This window comes from Priapulus caudatus, unplaced genomic scaffold, assembly GCF_000485595.1.
Source record: "Priapulus caudatus unplaced genomic scaffold, Priapulus_caudatus-5.0.1 Scaffold844, whole genome shotgun sequence".
In the NCBI taxonomy this organism is placed as follows: domain Eukaryota; kingdom Metazoa; phylum Priapulida; class Priapulimorpha; order Priapulimorphida; family Priapulidae; genus Priapulus; species Priapulus caudatus.
This window is the reverse complement of record NW_014577905.1, coordinates 144,764-156,182: the sequence shown is the minus strand read 5'-3', so window position 1 is coordinate 156,182 and position 11,419 is coordinate 144,764. Positions and strand designations below refer to the sequence as shown.

At 48.5% G+C, this 11,419-nt stretch overlaps 1 protein-coding gene across 1 annotated transcript in view; it reads right to left on the bottom strand.

Annotated features, from left to right (window-relative positions):
* Positions 1–11,419, bottom strand: part of LOC106813917 (putative all-trans-retinol 13,14-reductase) — a 17,273-nt gene that overhangs the window by 4,417 nt on the left and 1,437 nt on the right. The window contains exon 3 of the mRNA XM_014818161.1: positions 8,898–9,023. Within this exon, the coding sequence (XP_014673647.1) occupies positions 8,898–9,023 (126 nt within the window). The remainder of the gene's footprint in view (positions 1–8,897; positions 9,024–11,419) is intronic.

The following is an 11,419-nucleotide window of genomic DNA, read 5'->3' as shown; positions in this document are numbered from 1 at the left end:
TCTCACTCACTCACCCATGCACCTAGCGAGAGTGAGAGAGAGAGAGAGAGGGAGAGAGAGAGCGATGACGACGACGACGCGTCACATCCGCTAACCTAACAGGGTAATGAACCGGTAGTGATTTCACACCGAGTCACGTGTCTCATATCGATCTTGACTGCCACCCGCGTCGCTTCTCACACACGTTCCATGGCAATGCTATATGACGATGGCAAATCGACGCTGGCACAGCGCTGGCTCAGAATGAGTTCGTATTTCAGTGTCTACGTGCGCTAGAATTTTCTAGCTAATGAGAAAAAGGATTATAATTNAAGGAAGCAGAAAAGTTGTATTCAACCCAATCAAAAATCACAGAATCCCATAAGGACGAAAATACGCGAACATCCTTGCGCCCGAGACCCCATATGTGTTCTTTTCGAATGAAATTGATGTGTTCCTTTGGACAGAGATCTCTCTACATGTCCTCCTGTGGAGTGGAGTATAGTCTCGCAGGCCATCAATTGGTCACATAAATCATATGCCTCCCCGGTCTATTCGATATACTACCTCAGCACTCGCACCACTTACAGCCCTACCACAACTGGTTAACCAGGCGTCTCGCATCTTCGTGAACCTTGGTTGAACGCAGCGTTGCTCCTATCCACGGAACCCCGAGTGGATCAGGAAAAACTGATGGCAGAATATTCGCCCATGGAGTCTATTAACGACGACTCGGGTGTCTCCGGAAGGTACGCACGTTTACTTATCCAAACTAACTATCTTCGAGCACTACACTTTCACCAGACGAGGAAGACAGAGCCGGAGGTCTGAACGAGGGGCGTGCATCGCTTCTCATCAGCAAGTCCGTACCATCGGGAATTGTTCGTACAGCCGCTCAGGGCGACCGACGACAGCGTCGCGTGTAAAACCTACGTCGTAATGTACAGACTCGACCGTATATGCATGGAGTAATAATGAAGCTACGCACCCATTATACGGCGTATAAAGCCATGTACGCCACCCGGAATTGGTTGACCTGCTCAGGTGGCGACACCCCGCGTGTCATATCCACACATCGCTGCGGTCTTTTGACGAGTCGCCGCAAAACGCGAGTGTCGGGTGAATTGGTAATTGTAATATGGTTACTAACACGTCTGGTATCGTGAACATACAATAATATATTCCCTATATATATGGACTCTAAGCAGAGTCAAAATAAGGAGTTCATAGTTATTGGTAGTGTTCATTATATGGAGTGAGTCTTATAGCTTATCGATAGTTTATATATAGAGTCTACTCACGTCATATCAGTCATATATCTAAGTTAATCTATACTATAACAGTTATATAGCTGTCACACTGCTCATCGCATGAGACGACAATTACATGCATATCACCAGAATCTCAGCCCCACCTCACCTCTACCCGTCCCCTCTAACACACTGTCGACATCTCACTCATCGCACAACCCCACTCCCTCGGTCGTGTCTTGTGACAAGTGGACATCGTCTGCTCACGAGCAGTCCAGTACGGGTCCATCGTCTACGTCATGTCTTCACGATACCTTGTTGTTCAGTCGCAGCGCTTCTAATCACGACAGCCGATCATACAGCCAATCTGCTAGGGCTCATGATGAGAACGGATTAGTTTGAAGTCCGCTACGCTGTTTCATGAACGGCTTTGTTCAGGAAGCCGATCGCAGCTACCTTCCGAATCCATCATTACTGCCCACTCTATACTCTAGCTATCCGTTTCGTCCCTTATCTCTCTCTATTGCACGCTAATCATCTCTCCCGCTCAACTTCCCTGCTTGCGCCAAGGACGGCGATGCCACCTGCGTCCCCGCCGATCGAATTCCAGATTCAAAATTAGTAATTACGCGTATTATTCTACTTCTCCATCAGTAATTAAAGAAACAAAAGCACAATGACGCGCTTGCTTGCTAGTACACCTCTGGAGAAACCAAATTCCGCACGAATAACGGATGCTTATTACTTGAGTAGCAGCCTATACAGTGAACACCACTTCCTATAATAAACTGTACCACTGCTTCTACCAAAAGAGACTCCTGCTAAAGTTTCCATACAGCATTAACGCGTTAAATACTGGGTTCCACACTGACTCAATATTGAAACCTGAATAGGAACCGTGAGGGATATCCAGCGAGGACCGCGGCGGCTGGCCATCCAGTTACAAGAGACTGCTATACCCATAACCGCCCTCTCAGCTGTCATCGCCGTGACGAACGACTGGTGTGGGTGCAGAACGATTGCCAACACTGCTTTGGCGTCTGGTGCGTCATGCTTGCTGTAGCGTCCTGCAGACTAGCAAGGCACGGTAGCCCATACATGATGTCAAAAAATCCTGAAATCGCGTGATGCGATGTAAAAACTTGTACGACGCGCCGTATTCACAAACAGACTTGTATACCGAGCACCTAAAAAACTTTCTAGGCACCCATTATTGGCCGCTATATATTTTCGTGGTAGAAAGTCGCGAATTGCCATATAATTATAACGAGAAAAACATATTGGCGAATCTCTAGTGCTCGTAATAACACTACACTAGTTATACCATGATATAAATAAACATCAACATCCAAGACATTCACTTTAGGAAGAGTATACTACTACCAGCCGCTGTCACACGTAGGCAATATCTGTTCAGTTCATCGGTCTCAACGGAGGCAAAAGATGGCTTTTGCGAGTCTCGTGTTCCCCGACACACTAGAGCAATCAGACTAGCTACTCCTCAACTAGTGACCATAGCTTGCTAGCTCTCCGATTCCAACTATAGTAATCAACGTCCAATGAACCATCTGCGACCTCCGCACTCGATCAACGTAATGGCCAAGCACAATCGGTAAGAACAATAGGTAGGCTGTTGCTAGAGCAAATGATTGCTTAAACAGAAGAGCCCTTGTTTCACTAGAGCAGATTTTGCTGCAAGGTGGCGGGGTGTAGCGAGGGCGGCAATGCTCCACCGTCTATGTACTAGTGCATGTCAGCGACACATTCGGGCAGACCATATAACAATCAACATCATATATTGTTCTTGACCCTGTGTGCATGCACATAAGTTTGATACAGGTCGGGCCCCTCAGATCGGTAATACATCGGGACGAGATTATAATACGTTGGACGTCGAGCAGAGTCAGGTCACTCTAGTGTAGCCTAGTAGTAAGCAGTTCTGCGCCAAAAAACCGAGGCAGATGTAATTGGTAGATGTTACAGGACGCCTCTCTCAGCACCACTGGCGACCACATCACCGTCCCCTCTTCTACTCATCTCACCGCCTCTTCGTCATCTCCAGTCACATCTCCTCACCATGCAGCCGTCCTCGCCCCTCACGCACAGTGACAATGTCCTCCCCACACACACACCACCTCACTCCCCCTACCCCTCGGTCTCGCGGATCGTGACAGTCGACATCTGTGCTCACTTCTCTCGTCTCTCTCTCTCCGCGGCGTGCGTACGTACGCGTATACCTCAGTCCCTTGTGTGTGTCGGCCAGCGCTATCTAAGCACGACAAGCCGAGAAACAGCATCTGCAGGCTCATGTGAAGCAACGGAATAGTTGAACGATCGCGTAGCGTGTGTTCAGAACCCGGCTTTGAGTTCAGGAAGGCCCATCGCAACTCAGAACATACCTCGCATAGAACACCCCGTCACCCCGATGCCCCTTGCGCTAGTCGATACGATATCAGATTTCAATTCACGAAATTCCGCAGATGATTCCACTCTCTCCATGCATCCGACTCCCTTCAAGTAAGAAAAAACTCACAAAGCACGGTGTGCGCTCTGCGGTTGCTGGGGTAAAACCCCAATCCCCTCTGGAGAAACAAATTCCGACTCAATAACGCAGTGCTTATATACTGCTGTTCTTTACTTGGTAGTCCAGTTTATACAGCGCGAAACCACTTCTATAAACTGACACTCGTGCTACAAGAAAGACATGCGAAGGTCTTCCCTATCGTGAATTAACACGTTAAAACTACTCCGGTTCACTGCATTAAATTTTGTAAGATACACATGAATAGTAGGAATGTCGACTGATGCGTTTTACAATTAAACAATAATATGCATAGCCGTTTAAAATAGCGCCGTAAATCTACTCGAAGACTAACATTTGACCTTCTAGATTCAGCAATGTATAATTAAACTCCAGTCCAAATATTAGAATTAACGATAGAGAGACGTTTTCATGTTACAACGTTACACATCCACGCCACGGTGTCTGTCACCACAGCCAGACTATTTTCAGTGTACCGCTTCATTCATTCGCTGGGCGGCGCCACCATTCAATCTGCGTCTCACTCCATCCGATGCACATCATCTCCGATCGGCAGCCTAGCGAGAGTGCGTAGCAAGAGCAGCAGAGAGAATCCTCTCTCAACAGACAAACCACGGAGGAGAATAGCTCGTCTCCCCCTGCTCGTCTGTGTCACACACGCGGATGCAATCCGCACGCATACACACAGACAGCACTCACCAGGCACAGCGGGCACATCAGCACACAACACACACCACACAAAGCACACCCATCACACACACACTGATCACCCACCATACACAACACGACACACGACAACCACACACACACACACACACACACACACACACAAGTCACATATACACGCACAGACACCACACATACAACACCGGAGCTACGCACACATAACACCGCGTGCAGCCGCAGGGCAACGCACCGCACAACGAACGCACGAACAACACGCACGCTCGCACGCACGCCACGCACGTACGCACGCCGACCACCTGCTCGACTATCCGACTCCCCGTGATCAACGCGCAGAAAGAGTATACGTGCGGCAACAGACAAGAAGACGGCGAGAAATGTGCGCATTGACCGAAAACTCGCTGATGTATACGAAGACGACCGGTAACGTCGCCAGCACGAGGTAGACGCAGATTGTGGCGAGCCGTCGCGAACACGAACAGCGGGCGACCGAAGCGCTTCGTCGGTCTGTACCGCGGACGAGGTCAGGAGATGCAGCCAACCTGCGCCGAGTGGCTGGGCGTCGCATCGGTGCCGCCACTTCCTCGACGAGCCTCGCGTTGTTTGCGCACTGCGCGTCCGCCAGGTGGCGCTTCCCAGCCGCGCACAACGCTCGGCGTGTACCTCGAAGAGGGTGATGAAGGAAGACGAGCGGCAGCGTGGGATACAACGTAGCTGCGAGGCGTCAGTGCGATGGTGGCGCCGACGAACGGCCATCGGATAGCTCGTCAATTATGGACAAGTCGCAGCGGATAAGAAGAGCGCCTATGCGCGGCCCTCAATGAACGCTCGTCCCGCCGTCCGGTCGCCAACGGTCCACGAGCGAATTCAGCGCCCCCTGCAGGCAGAGGAAGCTATGCTTCGCGTAACACCCGGCGCGGATCTGACGTTGTTGTCGAGAACGGCAGGCACGGATAGCAGACGCTTAGCGTCCTTGCTCCAGCGCGCGTAGTAGGCCCGAAGGTGCGCGCGACTGAACGCACATGAACGATCGTGTAAGGGGCCAGGCTTCTACCGCCAGGGAAGAGCCTGGATGCGTACAGCAATCATGAACAGCTGATACCAGGCTGAAGTGCCATCATAACGGCCGAACTGCAACCGGCAGACGCATGAGCGAACGCCGAGATGGAAACGGTGATCCATCGGCGATGAGGACGCTCGCGCCGCGCGAGGGGCGCTCACCCGCACGGCGAAGCATCCGCCGGCGGGCGTGACGAGCGGCAGCATGGACCTGTGTAGCGCATCGCCAGTGGCGACACTCCGCCGCCAGTCGTCATCTCTATGCGCGGGCAGTCGCCGTCGCGTGCACCCGCCCGTGCATGTGGCGCATAACCGGCCGCCCCGCGACTGGGGACCCCCCCAATTCCTCGTCGTAGCCGTCTATCTCACCTCCCCTCGCAGAATCTCACATGGACGGCATTCCAACACTGAAGAATGACCTTGAATGTTGCATTTTACCGGGGGAAGGATGTTGTCTGCCCGTGCTCTTGTAGCTTTTGCCTCTCTCCACAGCAGCTAGGAGATTTCCAGTGTTAAATCTCTCTCTATTCGCATCCAGCTCCTTGTTTCAGTTTCTTCTGCGGCGCGGAGTACTCGCCGCACTGTTCACGTTTCCAACGTCGTATCACTCAGTCTCTCCCGAGAACGCAGCGGGAAACTGAGTGTCGCCGAACAACTGAGATAGCAGTGTATCACTCAGTCTCTCCTGTAATAACAGGGGAAACTGAGGTGTGACCGACAGCCTTGAAGATAGCAGTGAGTCATCACTACAGTCTGCCTCGAGATGCCGGCTGGAGAATCACTGGATGTTACTGCCTCCAGTAGCGCGCGCTGCTGCAAGCAGCGCTGCCACCCAGAAACAAACCGCCTTCGTTGGTGCGCATGCGCGGCACACCACCTGACCGCTGTTTTATCACCAAGAATGGCATTCACCCAGGACGACGGATCCGCGACAGGTAATGCATCCGCAAACACGCGCAGCAGCGACAGCAGCCGACAGGCTGTTATCCCCCACTGCTGCCTGCTGCTACTGCGCTACTGGCTGCTGCTTTGCTAGCTGCGGCCGCTGCGTGCTGCTCGGCTCCTACTAGTTCTGCTACTGCTGCTGCTGGTGGTAAGCTAGCTCGCTGCTCGCTGCGCATGGAGCTACGAGCTAGCGCTGCTAATAAGACGCGGGCGGGGCGGCGGAAGAACAGCGAGAGAGAGAGCGAGAGAGCGAGAGAAGAAAGAGAGAGAGAAAAGAGAGAGAGAAAGAGAGAGAGGAAGAGAAAGAGAGAGAAAGAGAGAGAGAGAATAGAGAGAGATGAGAGAGAGAAAGAGCGAGAGACAAGAGAGAGAGAGAGGAGAGAGAGAGAGAGAGAGAAGAGAGAGAGGAGAGAGGAGAAGAGACAGAGACCAGTGAGCAAAGAGAGAAAAGAGAGAAGAAGAGGCGAGAGAAAGAGAAAGAGAAAGAGTGAAAACGAGAGCAAGCGAGAGAGAGAGAGAAGAAAGAAAGACAAAGAGAGAGCGAGAAAGGAGAGAGAGGAGAAGAGAGATGATGGAGAAGCAGCGGAGAACAAAGAGAGGCGAGAGAAAGATAACGACGAGAGAAGACGAGAGAGAGAGAGAGAGAGAGAGAGAGAGAGAGAGAGAGAGAGAGAGAGAGAAAGAAAGAGCGAGAGAAAGAAAGAGCGAGATAAATAGAGAGAGAGAGAGCGTTTACTTTGGTATCCGCTATTGCTGTGTACTATTCACCCGGCTATTCAATGTGCTATTAGTGCACATTTCCATTTACCTACGAACACATGCTATTATATAATGCCCGTGACAAAAACCATATGCGCTTTATTTCACCGCATGTATTCAGCCTGGCAAATATTGTTTGCGGTGTTCCATTAGAATGAGTGATGGTGGCCGTTATTTTCCGGACACCAGATTGGACCATTATTATTAAGTTGACTGAGACGCGGGAAAGCCGAAATTGCGAATTTAGTTAAGGAACTGGGAATTTATTTTTTTACCTAGGTACCAAGGTTAGTGTAGTGGCGTGACGATCGATACATGTTCTTGATTCGACCTCACTCCTAGCTGTCGTCGTGTCCGCACTTTTGAACCCATAACGCAAACACCACACCAAATCCCACTATGTACACATACTTCACCATGAAGAAGTTTAACATCCGCTATCAACTGTGACATCGCTAGGCAAAAGCGCAATCGTCAGTTAATTAAAATTAAAACGGGCACGTAATCATCCTATGAGGATTATAAATGGGTGCGGGTTAGGGGAAGGTCTTCATTTTTTATTTATTTTTTTAGGTAATAGGGGGTTAGCGGGTTAGGGGAAGGTTGCGGGTAGGCAAGGTTGCGGGTTAGGGAAAGGTTGCGGGTTAGGGGGAGGTTGTGGGTTAGGGGAAGGTTGCGAGTAGGCAAGGTTGCGGGTTAGGCAAAGGTTGCAGGTTAGGGAAAGGTTGTGGGTAGGGAAGGTTGTGGGTTAGGGAAAGGCTGCGGGTTAGGGAATATTCCATGGTAGGGAAGGGCGAAAGCTTAAGAAGGTTGCCTAGTTCGGAGGTTTAGACTTCTCGACCCAGACACGCACCTTGACTATAAAAACGCGTGAAGACTTCGTCAGGTGAGAATAATCATTCAACACAACCATTTATTTTCAACCTATTTTAGAACAAATTAAATTTGGTGCACGTTTTGCACTCGTTTGTCATGTGTGCAGCTATTCGTAACTAGTTGAATACATATTTACCTGCGCACCGTCCCATTGGGAACACACATTAATAAACACTGACATTCGTGCTAACAACGCCGCCCTAATGGACACAACACAAACAGACTACGGAGGAAAAGCTATGTAATCACCTGGAACCAGGAAACGTTGCGCAAAATCGATATTTCCATTTGTCTCCTCAACTCTTCTATTCAGCTACACAGTGCCGTGGCGTGGTGGCGCAGCATTCTCCGCTCGCGTGCGTGCGTGCGTGCGTGCGTGCGGTGTGCAGCGTTTGACAACCCTCACCCCGTATGTACAGCATGGCGACATTCTGTAGGGACAGTGATTTTCCGTTTCAAAAAATTGCCTTTTCCGTTTGAGAAAATCATGAATTCCGTTTCAAAGTAAGAGAGAGAGAGAAGGAGACGACGGAGATTGAGGAGAGAGAGAGGAGAGAGGAGAGAAGAAAGAGAGAGAGAAGAAGAGAGAGATGTAAGGATGAGAGGAGAGAGAGAGGAGAGAAGCAGAGAGATGAGAGAGAGTAGAGAGAGATGAGGAGAAAGAGAGAGCAAGAGAGAGAGAGAGGCAGATGAGAGAGAGAGAGAGAAGAGGAGAGAGAGAGGAGATGAGAGAGCAGGAGCAAGAGAGAAAGAGAGAAGAAGAGAGTTGCGAGCGGTAAACCAATGAGTGATGCTGCATTCACCTAGGTAAGCCCAGATGTTGACCTTTGACAACCCCAACTCCTTAGTGCCGCCCTTCAATCCGACGAACAGTGACATTGCGCCGTGTCCATGTTTGATCTTGCCTTTCTCAATGAGCGGGTGCATATCTGCAGCGAAGAATTACGCCAATGAGCTGGTGCATATCTGCAGTGAGGAATTACGTATACGCCAAAGACGTGTTAGCGCATGTTCGCATCGTAACGACACAGCTCTCGCAACATTCGCTCAGGCAGTCAGCTTTAAGGTTTCGCACTGAGGCAGTTAGACTTAGGGTTTTCGCTGAGGCAAGTTAGACTTAGGTTACGCTGAGGCGTCAAGCTGGCGCTTTCACTCAGTTGCACACTGTGTATACTGGCAGCACAAACTAAGTAAGCACCAAAGCGGTACGCTCTACATTAGGGTTCGACGCATCCCGTTGCCACACGTTTCACGACAATCCGCTCATGCTCACACAAATTCACGCTCACACATTAAGCAGTTACTTTAATGCTGACACAGTGGCAGCAACGTTTACTCTGCTGGCGTAAACTAAACAAGGAAAAGGTTGGGGGAGGAAGGGGTTTACTTGAATCCACAGAATGCAGATGGCGCAACGTTACTCTGATGGGCCGGTAAACTACAAGGAAAAGGGGTGGCGCGGAGCGAAGGGTTTACTTAATATCACAGAATGCCTCACATGGCAGCAACGTTTCCTCTGCTGGCCGTAACTAAACAAGGAAAAGGTTGGGGGAGGAAGGGGTGGACTTGAATCCACAGAATGCCTCCACATTAGCAGCAACGCTTACTCTGCTGGCGTAAACTAAACAAGGAAAAGGTTGGGGGAACAAGGGGTCTACTTGAATCCACAGAATGCCAGTAGCAGCAACGTTTACTCTGCTGGCGTAAACTAAACAAGGAAAAGGTTGGGAGAGGAAAAGCGCTAGTCAAGTTGACAAGTGATGCCTCAAAAATAGGAAAATAGGAATTTCAGATGTGAAAAAATGGAGGAAAATATAATTTGGTGAGAAGATATATGTTAAATAAGGAATATTTTTTGCGTTAGTGCCTCCCAACACCCTACGCCAATCCGATCCACCGACAAATGTTTTTATTAAATATACATATTTTTGGCAGTTACATCACATGCCGAACATATTGAGGATTTAATGAGAAATGCATGTTAAAATTGATAAGCAGCTGACATGCAAGTAAGCACCCAGTTACATGTAGACTCCTCCAAAATGAGTATGTGCATTTAATTGATTAAAAATAAAGACTGATACATGACATGGATATAAGATTATTCAAAAGATGTGACAATAAATTTTTTACTATAAAGACACAAATATGTTAAATGAGGAATATGTTTCATTAGATGCGCCTCCAAACCCCTATAGCCATCTCGAATCACCACATTGTTGTTTTTTGTTTATTTCTAATTAAAATATATTTGAATGGCTGCATCATAGGTAAATTTTTAAGGTTTCTAAAGAGAAATTGCAAGTTTAAATTATCTGCCAGATTCTACATGCATAAGCACCCAACATGTGCCTGTTTTCATGGTAGAACAAATCTAAGCACCTAAGTTTAGATACTAAGCACATCAGCCTCAGATCAAAGATTTCCTCAGGACCCGCAATTACAAATACCTTAAGTTGTAACGCAGCTTTTTAATATGTATAAAAATCACAATTGTTATCACAAAAACGATACCCGCGTATCGACACAAATAATGCTATGAAATATTGGTATTAATTTAGTACATAGGGTAGCTTGCATATATGAGGCTACTCCCTTTAATTATGTTTACAATTTTTATGAACGTACATGTAACATGTATAACATACCACATCAACTGAGAAACAACTTTACTGAAATAAAATCTGTGATAGTAAAGAGTATATTCACGTATAATTTTAAGAGTAAGTACATTTTTGAAAATTGGGTACCTGAAAGTGTAAATTCCTGCATTTCTGAGAAGGATACATACAATCTGGTATTCATGAAAAATGAAAAGCCCTCAAAAAATAGGGAAAAAGATAGGAATTGTCCAGAAAATGAGGAGGAAATAGGGATATGGAAAATAGAACTTGACGCCCTGCGCCGGCGCTACATGACTGCACGTGGCATTTACAGTAAGCGATACACTTAAGTCTGTTGAAGAGAGAGACCCTTCCACATGACTCACGTGGCCATCATTTACGCTGAGGCACGCTTACAAGTTGGAAAAGGAAGGGCTCCACATTGACTCCACGAGTGGCATTTACAGGTTGGAAGAGGCACGCTCTAAGGTTGGAAGACGGCCAGGCCTCCACATGACTCCATCAGTGGCATTTACATTGAGGTACGCTTACAGGTTTGCGAGAGGCAGGGCTCACATGCTTCACAGTGGGCATTTACACTGAAGTACGCTTACAGTTTGGAATGAGGCACGGGCTCCACATGACTCCACAGTGGCGATTTACAGTAAGGCTACACTTACAGGTTGAAGAGGCCAGGGCTCCAAATGACTTCCCACAGTGGC